The 26,754-nt window shown below is 44.6% G+C and overlaps 2 protein-coding genes across 4 annotated transcripts in view; both read right to left on the reverse strand.

Annotated features, from left to right (window-relative positions):
* The window catches only part of NOD1 (nucleotide binding oligomerization domain containing 1), a 46,868-nt gene extending 32,168 nt beyond the window's left edge, over window positions 1-14,700 (reverse strand). Inside the window, exon 1 of one of the 3 annotated variants that reach the window (XR_007947900.1) lies at window positions 12,156-14,700. The gene's annotated coding sequence lies outside the window, so the exon portion shown is untranslated. The remainder of the gene's footprint in view (window positions 1-12,155) is intronic. The other 2 variants (XM_051963421.1, XM_051963422.1) reach the window with 2 other exon arrangements.
* Window positions 14,701-16,598: 1,898 nt separating this feature from the next.
* GGCT (gamma-glutamylcyclotransferase) lies at window positions 16,599-24,134 on the reverse strand. The gene is made up of 4 exons (XM_051963423.1): window positions 23,593-24,134; window positions 21,875-22,020; window positions 20,405-20,540; window positions 16,599-17,291 (listed from the first exon to the last, which is right to left on the reverse strand). The coding sequence occupies exons 1-4, from the start codon at window positions 23,719-23,721 to the stop codon at window positions 17,154-17,156; spliced, it is 549 nt and encodes a 182-aa protein (XP_051819383.1). The 5' UTR covers window positions 23,722-24,134; the 3' UTR covers window positions 16,599-17,153.
* Between the last annotated feature and the right edge of the window lie 2,620 nt (window positions 24,135-26,754).

Raw genomic sequence — 26,754 nt, forward strand, 5'->3', positions numbered from 1 at the left:
ATCCAGCAACACTACTACTACAACTGTATATTAAAGAGATCATAAAAAAGGGGACAGGACTTACACGCACAAAAAAATACTGATAGCTTTATGGGAGGGGGAAAAATAGAAATTGAAGGGAAGTCCATCGATTGAAGAATGGTTGAACAAGCTGTGGTATGTGAATGTAATGAAATACTATTGTGCTCAAAGAAATGAGCAGGTGGATTTCAGAAAACATGGGAAGACTTACATGAATTGATACAAAGTGAACTGAGCAGAACCAGGAGAACATTGTATACAATAACAGCAACATTGTACGGTGATAGAATTAGCTCCTCTTACAATGCAATAACGCAAGACAATTCCAAAGAACTCATGATGAAAAATGCTGACATCTAGGAAAAGACTCTGAAAGCAGATAGAAGCCCAGTACTTTAACTTTCTTCATTATTTTTTGATTTCCCCCCTTTTGGTCTGTTTCTTCATTCATAACATGACTAACATGAAAATAGGTTTTACATGAGTGCACATAAATAACTTTTATTATATTGCTTACTGTTTTTGGAAAGGGGGAAGAGGAAAAATTTTTAACTCAAAATTTTATAGAGATGAATGTTAAAAGTTTGTCTTTACATATAATTGAAAAATATGGATCTCTCTGAGCCTCAGTTTCCTTGTTTGTAAAGTTAGAATAATAACGCCTAGAATACCTAACTCCCAGAGTTGTTATGAAGTCTGTAAGCTCAAACAGGCTACAGTAGCAATTATTTTTCTTACTGAGGAAGCTGTGTTGTTATGTGAATAGAGCTCTGAACTTGAAGTCAGGAAGATCTGAATGTGAATCTTGTCTCATTACCTATGTGCAAGTTATGTGCTAAGTCACCCTCAGTTTCCTGATTTGTAAAATGGAGTTGTTAGGATAAAATGAAATAATATGTATAAAGCACTTTGCAAACCTTAGAGGGCTATATAAATGCTAGCTATTATTGTGGTTGCTGTTACTAGATAGCAGATCATGTCAAAAAGGACCCGGGCCACAAACTCAAGGAGTCATCCTGGGACAAGGCAGCCAAGACATTTAATGTAGAATCAGTCAGTGGTAAGAGGAACGATGTTCTGATCACCAGGCTGAGACTGGTCTGATCACATATAGAGCACCATACTCAGTCTGAGAGCCATATTTTGGAAGGACCCTAAGAAGCGAGGATGAGTCCACCATGATGGTGATGGGCTCAGTTCTCCCTCTGGATCGAATGAGAGCAGCTCTCGCCCTCATTGACACAAGAGCCTGGAAAATTCCCAACATATGGTCCTCCCCACCAAGTTTTTTCTGTGCAGGCCAGACATCTCTAGTTCCTAAAAGCTAGCAGCCGCCGCAGCATTTATTGACACTATGACTATAGATTTACAGCAAGGAACCTGGAGAATTGTTCGGTGCCGAAAGAAAATTTAAGAACCGGCATTTCTCTCTGAAACTATTCTTGACACTTGGTTGGTTGGCAATCTAACCGAGTCCTTCACACTGGAGGAAAGCCACCAAACCAATTAAAGCTCCATCAGCCCACTCTGTTGTGTTTATATTTCCTAAAGTATCCACAGATCCCTCCTTAGAGGATGTGCTGTTCATCCTAGATAATGTTGACAAGAACTTAACTGATACGTGCCTTCCTGGAAGCTAGCGAGAACTAATGAAAAGAATAAAAGAAAGAGGAAAGAGGGGGAGGAGAGAGAGAAAGAGAGGAAAAAGAAGTGGAGGAAGATGAGGAAAGAGAAAGAAGAAGAGGAGGGAGAGAAAGAAAAAGGAGGAGAAAAGGAGGATGAGAAAGAGGAGGAAGGGAAGGGGGAAGAGAAAAGAAGAGGAGGTGGAAGAGGGAGAAATCCAGAGAGAAAAGAGAGGGGAGGAGAAAAGGAGGAGGAGGCAGTTGAAGAAGAGAAAAAGGAAAGAGAAAGAAGAAAAAAGGAGGAATATCAGGAAAGAGAAAGAAAGAAAAAGAGAAGAGAGAAAAGGGGAGAGAGAAAAAAGAAAGAATTGGAGGAAAATGAGGAGAAAAACAAGTAGAGGAAGAAAAGGAGGAAGGAGAGAGAAAAGGGGGAACAAGAAGAAAAAGAGAATGAGAAAGAGGAGGAGGGGAAGAGGAAAGAGAAAAAAAGAGAAGGAGGAGGGGAAAAGAGAAGAGAGAGGAGAAGAAGAAGGAGGAGGAGGAGGAGAAGGAGGAGGAGGAGGAGGAGGAAGAGGAGAATGAGGAGAAGAAGAGAAAAAGAGAGAAAGAAGAACAAAGGGAGGAACAGGAGGAAAGAGAAAGAAGAAAGAGGAGGAGAGAGAGAGAGAGAAAGAGAAAGGGGGGGTGGGGAGAAAAAACAAGTAATGAATAGAAAATATATGGCAAAGGGTGAGGAGTTACACACCCTACTATAAATTAAATGTCATTTAAAGAATGCAGCTGTGTATGAATACCAATTCCAGGAAACAGGGAGCTTTCTTCTTGAGGGAGAGGACTGTATTTTGTCCCTTTTTGATCACCAGCCCTTGGCACAGTGCCTGGCACATAGTAGGAGCTTAATAAATGCTTCCTGACTGGCTGATCCTCAGCCCTTCAAGACTCTGAGCTGTTAAGGGCCATTAAAGAGTCCCAAAGTTTTCCAGAACTAATCATACATCTTCCTGTTCAATCTCTCACCCCCAGTAGTATCCCTCTAACTGTAATCAGATTCAGCTTTCTTACAAATCAAACTGGTCCTGCCACTCCTGCCATCCCATGGAGAGAGTATTACTTCTAGAATCCAAGGGCCTGGATTCAAGAGCTGCTCCTGGAGTTGACTACATGTCGTTAGGGATGCCACTTAAACCCTCTGTGCCTCAGTTTCCTCATCAAAAGTGGGGAAGGTGGGCTAGATAGGGTGAGGTCTCATCCAGCTTTGAATCTACGATCAGGGAAACTTACTTTTCAGATCACAATCTTTCATAGGTTCTCTTCTGCCTACTTTGTAAAGTTTAAACTCCTCTACCTGGTATTCAAGTCCCTACACCATCTAGCACTTTTATTGTTCATTTGTTTCAGTCATATCTGACTTCATGACCCTATTCGAGGTTTTCTTGGCAAAGATACTAGAGGCAAAGATACATTTCTTTTCCAAATTATTTGACAGAAGAGAAAACTGAAGTAAACAGGGTGAAGTGACCTGCCCAGGGTCATGCAGCTAGGAAGTGTCTGAAGTTGAATTTGAACTCGGGTCTTCTCGAATCCAGATTCAGCAGATTCTCCACTGGACCCCCAGCTGCCCAGAATGTAATTCTAGCTTATCTCACATTCTTTTCTATATCTATACCCCGGCCAATCTAGACAAATGGGGCCATCATTGCCCCTGCCCCTCCCTCCTAATAGCCCTGAGGATCACAGATTTAGAACTGGTAAGGACTCCAGAAGTAGTCTAGTCCAATCTCCTCACCTTATAGAAGAGAAAACTGAGGCCTGGGGTTGTTAAAAGTAGTCTCACAAATAGGCATTTCAATCTGCTAGAGCCTCTCTCCATTGTACTCTACTAACCCACCTTTGAAAGCAAATGCCATCTCCTCCAGGAAGCCTTCACTGGTTCCCTCCATTGGTAGAGATACTTCCTCTGTGATCGCACAGAGATTTCTTTCAGCTAATTCATGAATCAAGCCACACTACGTACGCCTCCTCCTTTGAGGCTTCCTAGATCTGATCCCAGAGTCAGGAGATCTGGGTTCAAGACCCACCTCTGACACACGTTGGCTCTGTGGTCCTGGGGAGGTCTCTTAATTTCTCAGTGTCCTGGGTAACAAGTGGCAATCTGCATTAGTAGAAGGAGTTTCCATACTGTAAACCCCCAATGCCAATAAATCATCCTCCTGGAACACAGGCTCCATGAGGGTTGGCACTTCATTTTATCTAAACTCTTCCTTTGCCTCAGCACACCTAGAAACATGCTTGGTAAACAATAGATACACACTTCTGGTTTGAAGGAATGCTTAATTACCAACCACGGCCTGGCTTCCTTTTGTCCTAGCTAGCAATCTCGGCACTCGAGAACTACATTTATATCAAAATAAATATTGCGCATCCACCCTGATCACTTTTGTCAAAAACAGTCTCACGTTTTGTTTTTTTGTTTTTTCTTTTGAAATGATATGAAGCTTTTTAAACAATAGGTCTAGGTGAGGGTTAAAGGAGAAAGTCTGAAAAATTGCAGGTTGGGGAAAGTCATGGGCATTGAGAAACGGGGACTTTTCTCTAGTGCTGTGTATCCTCTCTCAGCCCAGCAGAGGCAGTATATTCCTAAGTGTGTGTGTGTGTGTGTGTGTGTGTGTGTTTGTGTGTTTGTGTGTGTGTGGGTGTGTGTGTGTGTTTGTGTGTGTGTGTTTGTGTGTGTGTTTGTGTGTGTGTGTTTGTGTGTTTGTGTGTGTGTGTGTTTGTGTGTTTGTGTGTGTGTGGGTGTGTGTGTGTTTGTGTGTGTGTATGTGTGTGTGTGTTTGTGTGTGTGTTTGTGTGTGTGTGTTTGTGTGTGTGTGTGTTTGTGTGTTTGTGTGTGTGGGGGGGGTGTGTGTTTGTGTGTGTGTATGTGTGTGTGTGTTTGTGTGTGTGTGTTTGTGTGTGTTTGTGTGTGTGTGTTTGTGGGTGTGTGTGTGTGTTTGTGTGTGTGTGTTTGTGGGGGTGTGTGTGTGTGTGTGTTACATACTTTTACAGAAGTGTCTGAGGCACCGAAAGGCCAAGGATCTTTCCCAATAAGTGTCAGAGGCAAACTTTCCTGCCCCTGTGCTCTCCACACCAAGTTAGGCTGCCTTTCGTAAGTATCATGAAATGTACAAAACAATGGCTACCTTCAAAAGGAGCCCAAGGAAGCACTGCCATCTCCATGAAAAGATTCATTTTCCTCAAGCCCATAAACAGAAAGGGGAGGGAGCGATAGCAGTGGCCAGGACAAAGAACAGGCTTGTTTTCCACAGTTTCTCTTACTGAATTTCTAGTTTGGGGTTCACAAATAGTACTTTTCAAATGTGTTTAAATGAACTAAAGGAATCCTTGGGTTACAAACGCTTGTCAGTTGATCTGATTTAGAACCTGAAGGGCTTTCAGAAATCATCTAGTCTACTTTCTCCCATTTTACAGATAAAGAAACTGAGGCCAGAGAATTTAAGAAATTTGCCCAAAGACTCGCATGTTATAAGCGATAGAATCAGATTCAAATCTAAGCCCTCCATTTTCAAATCTGGGTCTCTTTCCATCCCACCATGATGATTCTAATACAGTATTATCCAGATTGACACTAGCTAAGAAATCAGATGGTCTGCTTGCTCTCCTACCATATGTAGGTTACATAAGACAAACAAGATGTCATAGAACTTGGATTGCCATTTGCCAGTTTTGTGATCCTGAATAATTCAGTTAATTTTTCTGAGCCTCAGTTTCTTCTTCTACACAGTGGGCCAAATACTGTGAAAAGCACCTTATAAGTCACTATTTCCTGTGGGTCCTCATGAGAATCATGACTTCTCTGGACCTCAGTTTTCTTCTCTGAAAAATGAAAAGCCTGAGATGTATCCATTCTAGATCGAGACCTCTGATCCCACAAACTCAAAGGAGCAAAGTTACAGAAGGATTTTCTTTCTGGGCAAATAATGGCCATGTTACAAAACTGTGCTTTTGGGGGGTCCAGACCTCTGATTTCCACTCATCCCAGGAAGTTTCATTTCACCTGCTGCAGGTCACAAAGTAAGGAGGCAGGAGCAGGAGGCAGACATTTGGGTTTCCAGACTCCAAGGCAAGCCAAGATATTGCTTCACTCTGCTTTCAGTTTTATGTAGAGAAGCAAAAAAGAACTACCCCAAAATATAAACCATGAATATTTCCCCCTGTATTTCTATACAATGGTGGAAGGATGTGTGTGTATATTGTGTATCCAATATGTTTGGTAGAGCACAGGATGTGGAGACTGAAAGATTCAAAATTTAACACCAGATATTTGATGTTTGACCTTGGACAAATCATCTAATGTCTCTCAGCCTCAGTTTCCTCACCTGTAAAAATATGGATACCAATCTACTTAATAGGATTGCTAAGGACCAAAGAGAGAATATTTGTAGAGCATTTAAATAATGCCTGGGAAACAGTAGGTACTTAATAATATTTCTTTCCTTCCTTCCTTCCTTCCTATACAGATACACCCACACATTAATGGTAAATAGTTGTAGTCTGGGGGTGAGGGAAATTTGAGCTGCTCCTCTCCCCAACCTTATTTCTTTTGGACCAACTTGACAATTTCCTGGACCCTAACTCCCACCTTCACTCATTTATTTGTGATCATGTGCTTTCCCTCTATCCACCCTGTCCAGATTGCTATTCCCCTTAATACAGAGTTCCTGCCCACCCCCACTTTCACTTTCTACTCCTAGCTTTGAGCTCAGAAATCAAATCAACATTATTATTTTATCATCGTTCCTGGAAAGAGCGTGTCCGTCGATTATTGGATAGCTGCAGTGACTTCAGTGACTCCTTTGTACACTATTCCCCTAGACATGTTTCCCCCTCTCAGAATGCAAACTCTGTAAGAGCAGAGAGAGACTCAATTCTGTCTATGTATCCCCAGCATAGCACAGAGCCTGGCACACAATAATATACTATGGCCTTTTTTCTTTCTTTTCTTCTTTCTTTCTTTTATCCATTCATCCATTCATTCATTCCTTTGTTCATTTCTAGCAGAGTGGAAGGAATGCTTGACTTGGAATCCCAAGCCCTAGCTTTGAATCCTGGCTCTGTGACCCTCAGTGGACTATTTCACCTCTTTGAGGATCAGTTTCCTTTCCTGCAAAACAAGGATACTCCTATTCGCACCATTTCACAGGGTTTCTGTAAATAATGAATGTGTTTGTTTGTTTTAGGTACTGAAAGTGCTTTGGGAATGAATTATTAGGAAGATGCTCCAAGGGTGATGGGAAATGTTGGACTACTTAGGACCCGAGAATCTGGCAGTAGTAACTGGAAATCAAGTTTGCTCCTCTCTAAAGATTAGAGTAAGGAGAGATTTGTGAGATAGCTCAAGACAGGCTTTACCACTTTTTGTAGCAATATTTCTCATTTCTCTAAAGAGCAGATTAAGAAGAGATCTGTGAGATAGCTCGGGACAGGCTTTCCTACCACTTTTTATGGCAACATTACTCATTTCTCTTAAGATTAGAATAAGGAGAGATCTGTGAGACAGCTCGGGACAAGCTTTACCACTTTTTGTGGCAATATTGCTCATTTCTCTAAAGATCAGAGTAAGAAGGGATCTGTGAGACAGCTCGGGACAGGCTTTACCACTTTTTGTGGCAATATTGCTCATTTCTCTAAAGATCAGAGTAAGAAGAGATCTGTGAGACAGCTCGGGACAGGCTTTACCACTTTTTCTGGCAATAGTCTAGATTAGCCTCTAGACCACTTCTCTAAATCCCATTTTGTTGCTGACATTTATGATCAAAGCCCATCCAAGTTCAGAGATTCCCTGAAACCTATTTATGCATGGGGGTTCCATGGACCCCAAGTTAAGAATTCCTAGTTTAGTATAATCCCCTTGATTTTATAGAGAAGAAACTGAGGCATGGAGAGGGGAAGGGACTTGCCCACTTCGTGTAGCTAAAATGTCACTGCACCTGCTCTACTGATCCTAGATCCAATGCACTTTCCCAGCGATTACACAAACAGGACAGTGTGAGAGGCTTCCCTGATCCAGCCATCTCTGAAGCCCCCAGTCTAGGAGGTGGTGAAGGTTTTTCTATGCAAAAGAGTCCCTGCAGATTCTAGTGCCAGGAGAATTAGCTGAGTGTTTGGCAGTGGGTTTCCTTTACTTCATCCCATTCATTAGCTGCAATGCCAACTTATCAAACTCCTTTCCTCCTAAGACACGAGTCAAGGCAGGAAGGCACGATTGCCATCAAACTAGCCTCTGATGAGCCTAAGGGGCGTTTTGCAGGAGACAAGTCTAGACCTTTACTGAAGACAGTAAAAAAAGAACTAGGTATTGCATATTGCAAACAAGCGAATTTGCCCGGAAGAGAAAACAGTGCTCTTGTAAATTGTGAGAACAGTTTAGAACCCAACCTCTGCAAGATAAAATTCTGCACATATGGCATTTTAAAGCCTCCCATTATTGATATAGCTTGGTATAGTGAAAAAGAGCTTGCATTCTAGAATCAGAGGAGTTGGATTCAAATCCTACCTCTGAGACTCACTACGAGTATGAATTAAGGCCCCTCTTAGTCCTAAGCAGTCTTACCTGTAAAACAATGGGGTTATTAGTTTCTGAAGTTCCTTCCATCTGGTCCAACACAGATTGTCTAAAATCATATAGGCGGGAGGGAGATTTGAACATTGATCCACTTGCACAAGGATATTTTCCACTGGACCCTGCTCAATCTTTCCTGAGGTTGGATTATAAACTAACTGGGGGCAGATACAAAACAGTTGCTGGGTGGTAGAGTTGTAGAGTATACAGTAGGTGCTTACTAGATGCTTATGAGCTAGATTCAAGAGGTTCCTTCAGTCTTAGAGAAAGAGACTGGGCTTCAATTGTTTGATTAAGCAACTAAGATGATCAAACACAAAAGTTATGTCTGGGTTGCCTCACTACTTAAGTTTCTAACATAAACAGCACCACTACTAAAGAAATGCCTGGGTGCAATTATTAATCATGAATGCACAGAGGATGAGTGTGCAGGTGAAAGGTTCAGCCAGGGCTTGAATATAAACAGCTGCAGAATTCCTACCCGATGCCCCAAGGTACCCAGCTCTCTGAAGCTCTGGCTTCCGGGACCTGGCTGGGGGAGGGAGCAGCATGAAAGGATCACCATTTAAGTAGAGGCTCAGGACCTGACATCCATTTCAAAATAAATCAAATGTCCCTTCAAACAGCCCTTGCCTTTCCAAAACCCTATCTTCAAGATGTGTCTGCTAATGGGGAATGCTCAAGAACTAAAAGAAATCTTTTTTCTAAAACAAAAAAAGTAAAGTCATTTCACTTCAGTGTGCCTCAATTATCTCAGCTGTAAAATGGGATAATAGCACCTACCTTCCAGGGCTGTTGGGAGGATCAAATCAAATAATAGCTATAAATCACTTAGCAAAAGTGCCTGGCCCATAGCAGATACTTAATAAATGCCTGTTCCCTCTACCTCTCCCCAACCAAAGAATCTGGTTGTAGGGTTAGCTATCAAACAATCAACAAGCATTTATTGCACATAAATATGTGCAAAACATTGTCATATAGGAACTGAATCAATGATTTCATTGACCTAACTCCCTGATAAGAAAACTCCCTCTCTGTGGTTTGACATTTTATTTGTAAACTTAGCATAAAACCTGGCACCCAGTAGGTGCCTAATAACTGCTTCTTCCTTCTTCTTTTCTGTATGTTCTTAGAGAGCTATACTTGGGGTTTAAGTGATTTGCTCAGGGTTATGTTATAACTGGGATATAACAGGGACAGTAATTTCTTTCTTTCTCTTTTAATTTTATTTATCTTTTTTTCTCTTAAAATTATTTATTTAGTATTTTCCCCAGTTACATTCAAAACAACTTTTTAAATATTTGTTTTTAAGATTTTTGAGCTCTCTTCCTTATCCCCAACCGCAATTAAGAAACCACATGTGAAGTTATGCAAAACATTTCCATAGAAGTCAAGTTGTGAAAGAAACTGTAGATCTCCCACCCCAATGAAAAGAAAAATCCTCAAGAAAAATTAAGTTAAAAAGACAGAAAGAAATAGAGAATGCTTCAATCTGTATTCAGACACAATCCATTCCTTCTCTGGGTAGAGACAGGATTTTTCATCATAAATCCTCCAGAGTAGTTGTGGACGATTGTACTACTGAGAATAACAGTCATTTACAGATGGTCATCCCAGAACATTGCTATTATTTTGTATACAGTATATTTCACCTTGTTTATGGAGGACTTTCCAGGTTGGTTTGTTTGTGTGTGTTTTTTCCTGAGAGCATCCTGCTTATCATTTCCCAGAGAACAATAACATTCTATCACAAAGGCACACAACAGTTTATTGAGCCATTCCCCAATGGATCGGCACCCCCTCAAATTCTAATTTTTTTTTTTTTATCCTGAGAAGAGAACTGCTAAGGATATTTTTGGTACATATATGTCATTTCCCTTTTTTTCTTTTTCTGTTTTTTTCCCCCAAATCTCTTTTGCTATTCATGCCCAGTAGCAGTATTGTTAGATCAAAGGATCCGCATAAATTTGCAGCCCTTTGGGCACTGATCATATCTTTTGATCATTTATTAACTGGAGCATGGCTCTTATTTTTTTTTTATAAATTTGACTCAGTTCCCCCTATGTTTGAAAAATGAGGCTTTATCAGAGAAATTTGCTTTGAAAACTTGAGGGCAGCACTTTCAACCTTCAAGGTCAACTTTATCCACCATGCTGGACTCTCCATCTTTTATATCAAATAGATAGAAGGTAAATACAAGTTACTTTTTTTTTAATTGTAACTTTATTGACAGAATATATGTCTGGGTAATTTTTTTACGACATTATCCCTTGAACTCATTTCTGTTCCCACTTTTCCCCTCCCTCCCTCCACCCCCTTCCCTAGAGGGGATGTTAAATATGTTACAGTATATCCTAGATACAATATATGTGTGCAGAACCAAACGGTTCTCTAATACAAGTTACTTTCATGGGGGCAGGTGAGTTGGGAACATCAGGGGATCTGATGGAGGACTGAGAGCAGAGTGAGGAAGCAGGCCACGTGGGTCCCACTTCTGTAAAGCCCTGATGAAGAGGCTGACAGCCACGGAGTCACTAAAGAACTGTCCCCTCCTCCACCAGGTTTCCCTTAAGCAAGCATATGGCAAGGTACCAGACAACCTTAAGAAAGAAAAGGAAATGATGGAGAGGGCCCTTAGCTAAAGGGAAAAGAAATGCAGCAGGAAGAACGGCTTCTAGTAAAAGATTTTTGGAAGAAAAAAATGACTGGGGAAAGTCCCCCAAGGAAGCCTTTGTCCCGAATTCTGGCTAGCTGCTGGAAACCAAATTCCAAATTGAAAGTAAGAGCTGATCCTGGTTTTAACCTTGGAAACACTTCTTTCTTGGTTCCCTGGTTTTTTCTTTCCCTTCGGTCTTATCACAGATCTCATTCTCGACTTGTCTCTAACGGGAGAAGTTAGTCCAAGTCACACAGACGACTCAGAGTCAATAAGCCAAGTCCTCTGACTCGAAAGCGATTGCTTGTTTCCAGGGAACTGACCTGCCACCAAGGCAGCAAGCTTCAGAGAACGCCCTGCCTCCCAGAGAGGATGGCCCTGCTCTCCCTGCTCATCTGCCCGGGCTTGGGATCTCACCGTCGGCACCTGGCATGAGAGAGCCTGAGAACCAGCCCATTCCCAACGTTGCCTTTCAGCCCGCCTAGAATCACATTTCCAAAGGAAGCCCAAAAGACACTGCCCACATCCCCTTCCTCCTGGTGCCCGGCACCATCAAGCTTCATCCTTAAACCGGCCCACCTAATGGGAAAGGGACCTCGGCCAGAGTCACGCGTGAGTCGCATTTACTGAATCAGGGCCGCCGGGACTTTAGCTGGAAGTCCCTGTTTTTCCCATAGTCAGCCAAAGCCCGCACATCCTCTGCTCTCGGGATCCCAAGGATCAGGGATCTCTGCCAGACATTGTCTCCTTTCCCCGTCCCCAACCCGGCGACGGAGCCCCCGGAGGATCGGAGACAGCAGGTCCGCTTCTTCCCATAGCCGAGCGAGTCACTCGGACAGGGAGAGCGGCCCGCCTGCAGACCCCCATCTAACCCCGGGAGAGACGCCAAGAGCAGGACCCCGGGGTAGACGGTCTGCACTCTGAAGGAGCTCTCCGCTGTTTCGCCCCCCCACACACTCTGCGCCCCCTTTTTCCATCTCTCAGAGTTATGCCAACTGGGATCCCGATAGCACCCAAGTCTGAACCCAGGTGAGAAGTACCGAGCCCCGGCTACGTCCGGTCTGGTCCGGTCCGGTCCCAGGACGGTCCAAGGCGGAGGCTGGACCGGCCGTCCCGCCCCCTCGTCTCCTCCCCTCTCCTGGATCCCAGTCAGAAAGCCGAGGAACCCCTAGAAACGCCGCCAGCGCAGCTCTCCCCCTCCCTCCGGGGGGGGGGGGGGCAATCCCTAGTTACTTACGTCCAACACGGCTGCGAGGGAGGGTCAAGAGAGGGCCCAGCTGAGCATCCGCGAGCCGAGGGCGGAGAGGCGCAAGGGGACGTGAGCGCCGCGGCTGGGACGGGCCGAGAGCGCGGAGAGCACTCCCGACCGCCCCGGCCCAGCAGCCGTCCTCGCCGCCCCAGACTCCGCCCCGCCCCGAAGGCAGCGGCCGCCCCTTCAGGCGACCGACAGGACAGGCCAAGTTCGGCAGCGACAGGGGGAGCGCGCCACAAGTGGCCACAATGTTGCGGCTTCAGCCCCGACAGCGACTGGAGCTGGCGGCGGCTGAGAGCCGGAAGTGGGGAGGGGGAGGAGAGGGGGACGAGGGGCGGGTCAAGGGCTAGGATCCCGCCGCGCGGCACCGCCCTGGGGTCCTCAGTACTCCTCCTACCCCCTACCCTGGGGGACTGAAGAGTGAGGGGTTGGGGGGGATGGGTGAAGCCAGCCAGTCCGGGCCAGACCGTGGGGCCTCCCAGCGTGCCCACTGCAGCCAAAGGGAGTTCAGAACCGGACCTCGCTCTTCTTCCTTTCGGTGGAAATGAGCCTGGAAGGCCCCGGGGAGTCAGCAAAAAGTTTGCAAAGTGAGAGTGGGCTGAAAGGAACTGGGGCACGGCACCAAAAGGCTGTCTGGCCCGGACCAGCCGAACCGCGGACGAGCTCCGTCCTGAAAGAGTGATAAAATAGGAGACCCGGGTTCTCCCTCCCTCACCTCAGAGTTGGTGGGATTACGGGGATGCAACGTAGGATATGCTGCCCGAAAGTCCAGACTCTAGAATTGGGCCGAACTTTCGAGGCCTCCAAACCAACCCCCCTCCCCCACTTTACAGATGGGGAAACAGACCCAGAAAGTCGACAGCCATTCATTAAAGGGTCTCAGGCATTGTGCTAAGCGTTGGGGATACGAGAAAGGTTAAAACAAACCAACAACCCCCCCCCCCCCCCCCACACACACACACACACTTTTCTTGCCCTCAAGAAGCTCACATTCTAATGGGGCAGCCAAGTAAAATTTCTCTGTTCATGTACATTCACTTTCCCCGCCAAACCTTCTTAACTTCACTGCTCTACTGAGGGCAGCCCCACGCTCCCCGCCCCCCGGACTGTGGCCGAGGCACATCCTCCACCTCCTCCGCGGTGCCGACGCCCGTTCAGTTCACCAGGTACGTGCCTCGGATGCAGCCCGTCTCCCATCTCCCACCTGGGGCAGGTCCTCCTCTCCACAGCCTGGCCAGAGGCAATGGCTTGGGGGCGGGGATGGGGTCTGCCCGCCCTCCAGTGCCTCCTCGCTCGTTCCCACTTTCGATTATTCTCACATCCTCCCTTCAGGGGACCGAGAGCTTCTGAAAGCAAAAGTCTGCCCACGTCACGCATTCCCGTCCCAATCCCCCACTCGATAAACTCCAGGCTCCCCACAGCTTCCAGCAGACCCAATTCCTGGGCTTGGCGTTCAAAGTCCTCATCCCCTGCCCACGCCGGCCCCTTTCCAGTCTTCTCACACACACACACACCCCCACCCCACCCCCATCCAGCCAACGTCCTCTGACTGTCTCCTCATGTTGGTCTCTCTCCGGAGCCCATCTCCCGGACGCTTTCCCTCGATGCTCCCTTCGCTCTTCACTTCCCCTCCTGGTTCCCCAGCTTCCTCCGAGTCCCAGCGAAAGTCCCCCCTTGTACAGAAAACCTTTCCCCGTCCCCTTATTTCTAGTGCCTTCCCTCTGCTGACTGATGATATTCCCCCACGAGACTGGGAGCTCCTTGGGCGCAGGGACAGCTCCCCTTTTGCTTTGTGAATATTGCACAGTGCCTGGCACACAGTAGGTGCTTAATAAATGTTTACTGACTGCTAGATACAAAATCAATAGGTTCTCAGCACTAGCAGTAAGCGGGAGGCTGGGAGAGGCATTCTGTAAGAGGGAAGATTTGAGCCAAATCTGGAAGGAGCCAAGGCGGGGGTGGGAGGGTGGGGGGGAGGAAAGGGGAGTGCCGGGAGGGGAAGGCGGAGGAGTCAGAGCTTGTGAATGGTCTGTTAGTGTTAAACGAATAAATACCTCGTGGTTCCACATTGGAGAGGGCAAATCCAAGTTTTATATATACACTAAAAATAAAAGTAATTGAGAAAGGGCACCTTAGCCTAGTGTCTGGCTTTGCAGTCAAATCCAGCCTCAAATACTCACTAGTAGATGACCCCGGGAAATCACCTCAGTTTCCTCATCTGTAAAATGGGGATCGTTTTACCTCATACCTCCTGGGGTTGTGAGAATAAAACGACACCCTTTAAATCCTCTATCTTCCACAATCTGTGGGATCTTGGACAAGTTATCTGTAAACTGAGGTCAGATTTCCTGATGTCTGTATTCCTTCTAAATCAGATCTGTGATGATCATTATGTAAAGTACGATGTGAGTCTTAGAACACCCACGTGAGCATTATTAGCAAACCAGAGGCTTCAAGCATTAGGCTGGAGTCTGGGTCCAAGGCTGTCCCTGTGACACTGAGGTTCACTAATGGGTCACTAATAAAAGCGCAATGTTTTAGAAGAAATTTCAAATGTTAAAAAATTAAAATCCACACAAAAGCTTGGTTCCTACGATAATATAAGGATGTTTCACTCCTGCAAAAGGAAGCTTTTGCCCCATAGCCAGAGTCACAATTTAGAGGCTGTTTCCCTCAGTCAGAGGCAGAGCAGCTGGGGGGACTAACTCCTGCTTTTATTCAAATTATTATTAGCTGTATGAGCTTGGGCAAGTGACTTCACCAATGGGGCCTCAGTTTCCTTATTAGATTTGGAGACTGACTAGAATCACAAGCTCTTTTTCATTTATTTATTTGGTTTTTTGCTGAGGCAATTAGGATTAAGTGACTTGCCCAGAGTCACACACCAAGCTCTTAATCCTATGATTTCATGAAGACAGATACATAATAAACAAGATAAAACCTCAATTTGTTCATCTGAAAGGTAGGGAAACCTAATAGAGTGACTCTCTCAGTTTACCCTTATCTGAAGCTCAGAACAAAGTACGATCAGGATTATCCTTTATACAGAACTAGGAGGACCAAAGCCACTGGCATCCCCCAGAATGAAGAGACCCTGGCACATTGACCAATGTACTATAAAATGGCCTTTTCAGAGATGGTGAAGCAGGAAAGTTACATAGTAGTTTAAATGTATTTAAATTTTTCCTTAAACTTACAAGTGGCAAATCTGATTTCCAAATCCTTCATTTAAGATGTCCTAAAGTAATAACTATAAACTTTTTTTCTGCTTTGGAAATGCCAGTTGCAATTAGCTTGGTAGCTATTAGGAATATGGAAACTGGCTCCTTCCAAGGCAGGGACCAGGGAAAATGTTAATAAGGGTCAACCTTTGAGGTAAAACATTAGAGTGATGGGTGGTGGGATTAATTTATGGGAATGACATTTAACTTCTAGTATCCACAGGAATATCCCACCAGGTTCTGAGGCCCTGATAGTATCAGTATCACTCCTAATGGTGGGAGGAGAGGTTGGAAGCTTCTGGCCAGTCATCAAGTCTGAAAGTCACAAAGTGTGGTCTGTCAACTGTGAGTCCTGGCCCTGCCAGAGATTCATGGCTGGACCTCGAAAGCCTGTTGTTTACATTGGAGAGCTCTAAATTCTAGTCTTACTAGTTGTGTGACTGTGAGGAGGAGGAGGAAGTCACTTAATTTGCACTCTTCTTAGATTTTAACAGTAAATCAAGGTTAGACTAACAGATCCCTGATGGAGCCTCAGTTTCCCTATCTGCCAAGTAAGGGCATTGGAATCAATGATGAGGGAACCATTCCGTTCTAGACTGATGATCCCACACGATTCCTTTTTCTCAGAGACTTGTTTTAAATAGTTGATTGTTCTCCACATCAACTGGGATGACTTTTCCACATAAATTGGCAGGACTCTTCTCCAAATACCCGGTTGGGATGATTATTGAAACGAGAAATCCTCAAGAAAAGGTAGCTTTTTGGAGGAATGAGAACTGTGGTTTCTTCTGCAGGAGGCCCCTCTCCTTTAAAGCCACCTTGATCTTGGAGCTCCAATTGGAGAGCGCTTACATTCCCCCCTTTGGTCCTCACAATGACCCTGGGAGGTGAAGGTTATGCATATTTCCATTTTACAGATGAGGACACTGAGTCTGAGGAAGGTTTGGTTGCCTTGCCCAAGATCACTGAACTGGAATGCCTGAGAGAGAATGAGCCTCCCAGGGAGGCAGCTCTCTATCAAGCCCCAGAGGGCCAAGATCTCAGCTTCAAGTTCCATCCAGGGAGACGCTGTAACCCTCCCTCTTCTCAACCTTATTGGTTGAATCTTCAAAAGCCCGCTTTCATTTTGGGGGTTACACACAGTATAAAAAAAAAGGAGAGTAAAAAATGAGGAAATGTTCTCAGCCAGAGCCACAATCACAAAAGGTTCAGATAAAAACTTTTACTTCTTCCTAGAACAGAATCAAATCAATATGGAATCATAAGGTACATTTATTCCTCTAACTGTAACAGGTCATTTACATTCATTTTATTATCCAAATTACCCTCTAGCTAAAGCAATTTCCACTTTCCCCACCCTGGCTAAACAAAAGGAAGTGGCCCCCCACGGACTCCGGGGGAAGACGGTTGGCGTCCCCTTCTCTATTGAGGGACCACACCTAAAATCATGGCCTGTGTCCAAAGAAGGATCTCACCCCGCACAGTTCCTACAATGTCTTTAGACTGAGTGCCCAGCCTTGACCCCAATGCCCGCGGGAAGTTGGAAACAAGAGAAACTATCAATAGGTAGCAGCATTTCAGAAAATGGTGATAAAGATAGGGACGTAGTGTTATCACCTGAATAAGTTCCTATGGACAATTTGGGATTCATCCTATCGGATATTAAAAAATGCAAAAGTGGCAAGGAGAGACAATAATGAAAATAAATTAAGAGGCAAAAAGTCGGGTTAGATATACATCCTAAAATTCTAATGGATGTCTGCTATAACGGTTCATTGATGATGGCTTCAATTTCTTTAAGGATTTCCATGGAACCTTTGTAGTGATTTGTTTCGATTTCTTCTAATTTCTTCTGATAGTCGACGGGAAGACCGTTCTGTTTGGCCCCCTTGCAGATGACCTGGAAATGGACAGAAAACCAAACAAGATTTTTAGAAAGCGTGACTGTTCAAAGAGCCAAATGCTGCAGCTTCGAGGCCTACATGGCCCTTAAAAAAATGCTTACATGCAATTATAAAATGGGAATTAAATGCCAAATTTAAATCTTTAATGGTTAAATTTCCCCAAAGAGAAATATGGATACCATTCCCCTCTCTTCTTTGGAGAGCATGGGGAGGAGGACTTTGGGTGTGAAACAGAGCATTTATGGGCAGACTAGGTTAAAATGTTGGTTAATTTGAATTGATTTTTCCTTCTTTCCCTTTAAATTTTTTTGTTTGTTTGTTTTAAGAGATTACTTTAGGGAGCAGCTAGGTGGCACAATGGATAGAGCACCAGTCCTGAAGTCAGAAGGACCCAAATTCAAATCTGATCTGACATTTAACACTTTCTAGCTGTGTGACTCTGGACAAGACACTTAAACCCAATTGCCTCAGCAAAAAAAGAAAAAAGAAAGAAAGAAAGAAAAAAAAAGAAAGAAAATTAATTAATTAGTTAAATTCAAACCCAATCACTTCTCAAGTATTGCTTCTGTACAGTGAGGTCACAAATAAAACCCAAGACTATCCCTGCTCTCAAAAATCTCACTCTCCAAGAAGGCACAAATGCACAAGAAATATTTCCTAGTTAGGACAGAAACAGAAGAATGTTCCCAAAATAGCTCTGCTAATTTAATGGCATTTTCCTCACTGGGTTACATACAAGAGACCCAGCATCTAGGCCAGGTGGCTGTAAGAAGGCCCTCCCCTGCCCCCCCCATTAATGTCCAGTTCAGTGAAAAAACACTTGGATTCTCTTTGAGGTCTGTGAAATTCCACTTGGATTTTCTTCGAGGAGTTTTAAATAGAAATTTTCTTCTTCGTTCTCTGTTGAATAGTGCTATATAGTAATTGTTAAGATTATATGATTGTTAAATGATTATAACATTTAACTGCCAGACAAGTGAAATCTTTTCACTAGAGTTTCTTTCTTTCTTTTTTAAAGCTTTTTATTTTCAAAACATCTGCACGGATAATTTTTCAACATTGATCCTTGTACAGCCTTGTGTTTCAGATTTTCCCTTCCTTCCCTCCACCCCCTCTCCCAGATAGCAAGTAATCCAATATATGTTAAACATGTTAAAATAAATGTTAAATCCAATATATGCATACATTTTATACAATAATCTTGCTGCACAAGAAAAATAAGATCCAAAAGGGGAAAAAGAGAGAAAGAAAACAAAATGTAAGCAAATAACAATAAAAAGATTCACTAGAGTTTCAATGCCAAGATGTAAAGACCTACCTCGAAAGATGTAACTTTGTCACAAATACAGGATGTACCTAGGATCTGTCTTGTGCTGATAGACACCCTCCACCTCCAACCCAGCACTTTATTAATCCACTAACATCCTCTGACCCATGAAAAAAAAGCCCATGAAAAAGTTTAGTATAAAATTAAACCATAGGCAAACCTTATATACATCAAGCCAAGGGTGTCAGGCTTCATCTGATAGGTAATAGGGAGCCACAGAAAGTTACTGAGCTGAGGTATATCATGTACACTGGTAATAAGAAGCTAAACTTGGACAGTTACAGAGAAGGGATAAACAAAAGATTCAGCATAGGTAGAAACAATAGGATTTAGAACTTGACTAGATGTGAGGATGAGGAAGAAATGAGAGAGGAGAATCAGAGATGAGCTTCAGCTCCGAGTCCGGCACTTTTTAGCTATCGAAGATGGAGAAAGTTTGGCAGGAACCAATATATTTTGCTTATAGGAAACTATTTTTGTATGAAAATGTCTTTCTGACATAAATTAAACCACATTTTCCATTAACCTTTTAAAATGAAAAAAAGTTGCTATCATCTTTATTTTACCTTCACCTTTAAATATGACCCTTCCCTTCTTCCTCACTCAGAGAGCCACATCTTATAACAATAAAAAAAAAAAAAAGAAAGAAAAATAAGACAGCTCAATAAAACTAACCCACAGCACCTCAGGCCTGTAGGATGCAGTGTTCTACACCTTAGAGAAACCATCTCAGCAAAGAAGTTTCCCACTATAAAAATCAATTTGTGTTTTCAGAACACATGAGGATTAGTTCTACAAAAAGTATTTTGTAGTTATACTTCCAGTTTTTAAATTTTTTTAGAATAAGAGATATTTTCTTTCCCAGAACACACTTCTTCCTTTAAATAAGATTTGCCTCAACACATTTTGTAAACTTTCACTCTAGGAAAAAAACAGAAGACCTGAAGGGCTGAAAAGCATTTGAGGAAGGTACCTCATGGGGGACAGATTAGGGAATAAGCATTTGCTAGTACCTACTATGTGTTAGGCTAAGTTGTGCTAAGTGCTTTATAATTATAATAATGCTGTTAGATAATGGCTAACATTTATATAGTGCTTACTATGTTTCAGTACTATGCTAAATTTCATCTGATCCTCACAAGCCTAGGATAATGCTGTTATTATTCCCATTTATGGATGAGGAAATGGAGGGAAACAGAGATTAAGTGATTTGTCACAGTTACAGTTAGTAACTTTCTGAAGCTAGATTTGAACTGAGTTCAGAACACCAGCTGTTTATAAGAGGAAATAATAAGAGCACTTCCTGCTCAGGGTTGTTATGAGGATCAAATGAAATAAATCTAAAGTGCTTAGGACAGTGCCAGGCACATAGCAAATATTATATAACTGCTTATTCCCTTCTTCTTCTAGAAGAAAACAAAACATAATTAAAGAGCCTGAAACAACACTGAAAATTCTTCTTTTCATTTCTCTAACAAATGGAAGCTTAGAGGATAATAAATTTAGAGCTGCCAGGAGCTTCTACTATCATCTATTCCAACCCCTACATTTTACAGATTAGGAAACTGAGACCTGTTGAGATAAGTGATATTTCCTAAGGACATACAAGTAATACCAGCAGCGAGCAAATGCTTGCTCAGATGTGAACCACACCCTGGCTGTGAAATCCTCCTGAGTCTCCACAGTATTCTGCTGACTCCCTAGAGACAAATTTCCCCATAAAAGTTAATCCTATTTCCCTCAAAACATATTTATCTGAGGTCTGAGTTTCACTGGCCTTACCTTTTTATACTGTGGTGAGGGAGGTGCAGAGATGTAATCATTCATCTGGTAACTTCGACAGGTTAACACTTTCCCTTCTTGAGTGGAAACCTTAACTTGAATTGGAATATACGTGCCATTTGCAACTCCTTCTTGTCTGAAACCCAAAACCAGATAGTCCCTGTAAGCAGATTTCCCCAGTTTCATGTGTTCTGCAAGTTCCTTTGTTCAAAGTGCAACACACACACAGAATGAATGTCCAATGATATTAAAAACATTGATTCTTTTAGCTCACGGTTCTTCACCTTTGCTGTCCCCTAGGCCCCTTCTCAGAACCATGTTGTTAAATGCAGCAAATAAAATACAGAGGATTAAAAAGAAACTCAATTATAGCTGGAGAGTGATCGTAACTTTTTTTTTTTTTTTAACAAAGCTCAGAGTTTGGGTTCGGAACCCTTTGCTCAAGATGTTTTTTGCCACATTTATGTTCTAAATGTTTGCAAAAATAATTAGGAGCACTAGGATAGCAGCCTTCTCCTTAAAAGTAAATGATTTCAAATAGGTAATCCTACAAGTGAATATGACTTTACTTGTAACTCTCAGCTTCTGTTATCAGAAAAATAATATATCAGCACCCATGCTACTAAGTAACTGTTTCAATCTATACATACTTACAATATTACTACTCTCTGTGCTATGAAATGTATGGCAAAAATATCTCTCTCTTCTAAAGAGACCAAAAAACAAAAGATATCTCCAATTCCCATCCCCTTATTCGACAATTTATCAAGATTTATAATAATACACTCCCTTTACCCACCTCACCCATCCCAGCTTGTTAGAAAGAAGACCGTTCCCTTAATGTTTCGATCAAAGAACATTATTGTTCTAGACCATTCCCATCAGAACAAATAAATGGCATTTTGTTAAGACTAGTTCTAATAAAGCTAGAATATCTTCTGGAATTTTTAAGAAATGGGCAACAAGTTACTTTGAAAATATTCATTTTTCAGAATTTAAACTAAAAAAATTTCTTAGTGTATATTTATTGTTAAAATATCAAATAACTGAAAAAAGAAAAAGAAAGAAAGGCATTTATCTTCAGATGCAAAGGGTTCTAAAAAGGGAAATACATTCTGCTGAAACAAGCCTGATGAATTTCAAAGTATATCATAATTTTGAAAACAAAATCATCTCCTTAGCATAAACTTGGTTTAAAATAATTTTGAATGGAGTAGGCCCCACATCCTTATAATTTAAAAAACCAAAGCCACTTTTAAATTCTGTGTAATATTTTCTTTTCTTTTTTCCTCTTTCTTTCTTTCTTTCTTTTTTTTTAAATGCTACATAGCATTAAGTAGAGAAGTCAACAAGTATATATTAAGCACCTGATATGTGCCAGGCACTGGGCTGAGCACCATTAAGAACCCAACATACACACATATCCTTTCTGAATTAGTATCATTTAAATTGTAATTAGGAGTCACCTACTCATCCAGAGAACTTTTATTTTTCACGTGCAATTTCCATACGACTCCCCACACTTCATCTCCAGGGCTCTGAAAAATAGTAGCTATACCTCCATGCCAAGAGGTACTTGTTTTACCCTGAAAATTTCCAAAGTCAAGTTTGAAATCCTGTAAAGAAAACCAGTGAAATTATGATCAGTCTTTGCTTCAATTCAGAGACCTCTCGATATCAAGATTTGGTTTTAAGGCTGGGTTAGCCACAACATGCACAGATTAGCATTTTCTCATCCACGTGAACAACGTGGCTATGTCCACCGTCAGGGTCATGTCATGTCTGTGGAACATCCTACTGGTGGAATACCCTCCAGGGTTAATTTGTTCTCTCCCCTGTCGGGCCTTGCGTTAAAAGGAGGTTCCGTATTACATATACATCTCATCCATCAGCTCCACACACCAATACCTTTATTCCCGTCTCTAAAGATTTAGCTTTCCTAGTGGATTTTTGTGCCTACACTCTGAATAAACACCAGCGAAAGGGACAATCAGTCTGCAAAGACTCTGTCACAATCGGCCGCCAATTGTCCTCGCGGCCGATTCTCTGCCAGGCTTTTCTGGAAAGGTGGACACAGATCTGGTCACCACAGAGGATTTCTGCTGGCCCTCAGAAACGGATCCGTTTGGTTTGTTGGAGATATCAGGAGTTGATCCTATCGGGAGCTGCTGGCCCAAGAAGTCTCTGTGTCTGTCTCTCACACATAATTCTATTTTGTAACATCACTAAACCTGGGGTTTCATCAGGGAGTGGAGACTTCCTGGGGCACAGCTCTCCCCACTTTAATAATGATGACTCTTTTTTTTAAATAGTTCGCCAGCTGGTGGCCAACTTTCTGGAGACGAGCCTCGGTTGGCCCTCCCGTGACAGTCCCCGCGGGCCACAGCCAAAGACTTTTTTGGGATGACCAGGCCGGGTCCCCAGGCCATCCTCAGAGAAGGACCAGCGTTATTCCCTGCTAGGGGATGCGGTGTTGGACCCGGAGGCAGGAGGATCCCAGTTCAAATGCAACCACAGGCATTTCTTAGCTATGGGAAGTGTTTGACCCTGGTCCCTCGACCTGCCTTCCAGTAAAATGGGGATAAGGATGATCGCTGCCCTCCCTCGGGGCAAGGGCTTAGTACGATGCCTGGCACACAGTAAGTAGGCAGTTACCACCCTCCCATCAGACATGGCTGGCATCAGATCCCCGGAACCTAGCAGATGTAGGGGGGAGCACAGGACCCTCCCCCAGCACTCCGGCGGGGGGACGGGAGGGGGGGGGGAGGGGCGCACAGGACAACCTCCCCTCTGCGCACTAGCTCACGGGGGTGGGAGAGGGAGTCACTATCGTCTGTGAGGCAGTGCAGCCGGTGACATCAGAACAGACACGGGGCCCCGTGCCCTTTTGGGGTTGGTGTCTCACCCCAGACACCAGTTGGCCGCCCTAGGCGAGCCAGTGCTCTGTGCCTCAGTTTCCCCACCTGTTAAAAGGGGGAGGGGTGGTTCGGACCAGATGGCTGTACAGTCCCTGAGTCTCCGGGGCTTGGCTGGGGGAGGGGGTCTTGCCTCATTCTGCCCATTTGGAGGCACTGCCCCAGACGCGCCTTCTTCCTCCGCGCCCCCGGGGTGGATCCCCGCTGCAATGACCGCTCCCCCTCCCTTCGCATGCCTCAGTTTCCCTGCCCGTCCCCCCTCGGCTCCCTGACCTGCAGCAGGGCCACGCAATAGAACTCGGCCGAGGGGTTCTGCAGCTGCAGCCGCTCCTTCAGCAAGTTGCTGCCGTAAGCGAAGTAGAGGAAATGTTCCCCCGACTCCCCGGGACCTCCGGACTCCATGGAGCGCCGAGCGCATGCGCGGCCGCCGGAGCAGGAATAAGCGGAGAACAAAGGCCCACAGGCCAAGACCCGGGAAATCGGAGGCGGCCTCGCGCCGCCCGCGCCGCCGTTGCCGGGCCCGGCTAAGCCGATCCGGAGCCTTCGGGGCTCCCAGGCGCCTAGTGCTTGGCCCTCAGCTGTCCGGCTCCCGCCTCGGACCGGCAGCACGGAGGGACGAAAGCAACGCCTCTCCTAATTGGCCGCCGGCCCTCGGGTCCTTCTCGCTGCGCCCTCTGATTGGCCGTCCCGACGCGAGCTCCTCCCTTTCTCTCTCCGAACTCCCGGCCCTCTCTTTTAACTCCTCTCAAACACAGCGGTTCCCAAGCTGTTTTCTGATTGGTCTAATAAATATAAAGCCCCTCCTCTTTTTTCCTTCCATTGGTGGCACAGTGGAGGGGCGTAGTATCCCTGGGAAACGCGGGCAAATGGAAGAGAAGGGAGGAGCCGGACGGGCGGTCCGGGAACTGGTCCAAGTGTTGGGGAGCTCTGTCCGAGGCTGGCCACCCGAGTTGCCCAGAAGGGCTTCGCGTAGGAGGCGGCCTCCGGGCTGACCGAGAAAGGAGGCCAAGGCAAACATCTCTGGCACGTGGGGCAGAGGCGGGAGATGGCGGGTCCAGCCCGTGTGGCCGGGTCCAGGAGGGGGGAGGGAGAAGGGAGAGCCTCCCCTCCCCTCCCCCGGGGCCGGGCAGGCCTGGGGAGCTGCCCGCAGAGTGAGGGGGGGGAGGGGAGGGCGGAGGCCGAGTGACCCCTGGGCAGCCCCCGCAGCCGTCTGCCCCGAGCCCATCAGGCAAGTGAGCAGACTAAGAATGGTGCCCGGCGCCAGGAAGGCGCTCCCAGAAGGCGCTTCTTAGGGAAGGATGCTCCTCCACACTGGGACGACCTCACAGAGCTCTGGGCCTTTCTCGTCCCAGCTTCCTTTTCAGAGTGACCAGCAAGTCACCGTGACTCTGAGCTGGGACCCGAGACCAAGGGCCAGCCTGACCCTGACAGGATGACTGGCTCCTTGAAGTCCTTGCTCTAGGTTGCAGTGGGTGGTGGCCAGCGTCCCTGGAGGGGATAATCCCGTTTAGAAAGTCCCAGACCTTTCAAGTGGTCAATAGGAGCCTAGTGTAGGAGCTCCTCTGCGTTGTTATGGAAACGTCTAAAAACTGGGGAGATCCATCCATCAGCGGTCATTTAGATGCCAAGGCAAATGCAAAACAGCCAGTTTTACAGATGAACAAACTGAGGCTGGCCACAGGCTACTGACTTGCCCGGGGTCACTGTCGAATTTGAACTCGGACCTGCCTGACTCCAGGTCATCGCTCTCATCCATCTTCCTCCCTCCACGAAAGAGAGCCTTAGAGCCTTCTTCCTAGGTCCACTCCTAGCCAGCAGGTGCTATTCTCTTTGATGCTGACCCATATTGGCCATCCCAGGGGGAGGACAGAGCCACCTGGGCTAATTTTCTTCCAATTCATCTCAGATTTTAATAGGCTATCCAACCAGGAGGGATATTGGAGGCCAGTAGAGTCCCCCTCCCTCCCCTCTCCATTGTACAGATGAAGAAGCCGAGAGAGGAAGAGGTGAAGTGACTGGCCCAAGAAAGCACCAGGAAGTGTGTGGCAGAGAATGGGCACCCATTCCTCCCACCCACAATGCACTCTGCCTGCCACAATGCCTGTGTGAGATCGGGAAGCTCACTTGACCTCTCTGGGCCTTATTTTTCTGATCTATAAAATAAGGGGTTTCCACCACCTTGGCCTAGAAAGGCCCATTTCAGCACGAAAGACTCAACTTCCTGACTTTAAATCTAGCCTCAGATACTTCCTAGCCATGTGACTCTGGGCAAGACACTTCACCTTGTTTGGCCCAGTTTCCTCATCAGTACGATGAGTTGGAGAAGGAAATAGCGGACATTCCAGTATCTTTACCAAAAAAAACCCCAAATGGGGTCACAGGAGAGTGAGACATGACTGAACAGAGGGTGAAGTTACCCAGTTTGCAAATAACACCCAGTTGGGAAATAGAATTGCTAGCTGGATGAACGAATGCTTACCTGAAATGACCTCAAGCACCTGGAAGTGAACTTGCAGAAAGTGAACAGAATGTCATGAGTTCTTCTAAACTGAGGTTCAGACTCAAATATACAAAATAAAGGAGGATCTGGCTTAGCAGCAGCTCATATGAAAAAGGCTTTATATGACCAAGACATCAACAGGAAATATCAGCTTAGTCCAGTTTTTTTTACTATTAAATATGATTTTAAGCTAAAATGGAGAAGATAGAGTTCAGGTCAAGGGAAATGTTGGAAGTATGTAATTCTGCCCTCATCAAACATTTACAATACTCAGGTTGGGGGTGATACATTTTAAAAGAGACAGTGACAAATTAGAGTTTGGTCTAGAGTTGTGGTCAAGAAGGCTAAAGGTCAAAAAACCATAATAGAAAAAAATTTGATCATAGAAAAATGAATATAGGAAGATTATAGGAGATGGCTTCAAATAGTGTATTTTTATGGGAAGAAACATATATATATATATATTTTGCAAAGAGGACAGAGTCCTTAGGGCTGAGGGGTAGAAGTTTCAGAAAGACTAATTTTTTTCCCTAACGAGAAGGAAGAAATTTCTGTTAAGTAGAGACATCCAAACTAAGCTGGACTTCCATGTTAAGTAACAAACTCCTCGTTCCTGGGAATATGCAAGGTTAAGCTAGATGGCTATATGGTCAGTGATGGAAACCTTCCCGTATGACACTCTGCTAATTGCAGTCACAAGAAAGCTCTTGACTATACTGAGCCAGGCTCTTTCTCTATAGGATTGATACCCACCCATCCTAAGAATGACCTTGAACCAAACTATACTCACAGAGTTGATTTTTTAGATTTAATTTCAGACATTACATTTGATCTTTATGGTGGTATAATTATTCCATCTTAGATCTTTGAAGGCCATGACTGTGTCATGCAATGCATTATCCGTTCCTCCCAGTTTTCTGTTGCCTGCATGTTTC

Source organism: Antechinus flavipes, chromosome 5, assembly GCF_016432865.1.
Source record: "Antechinus flavipes isolate AdamAnt ecotype Samford, QLD, Australia chromosome 5, AdamAnt_v2, whole genome shotgun sequence".
Lineage (NCBI taxonomy): Eukaryota > Metazoa > Chordata > Mammalia > Dasyuromorphia > Dasyuridae > Antechinus > Antechinus flavipes.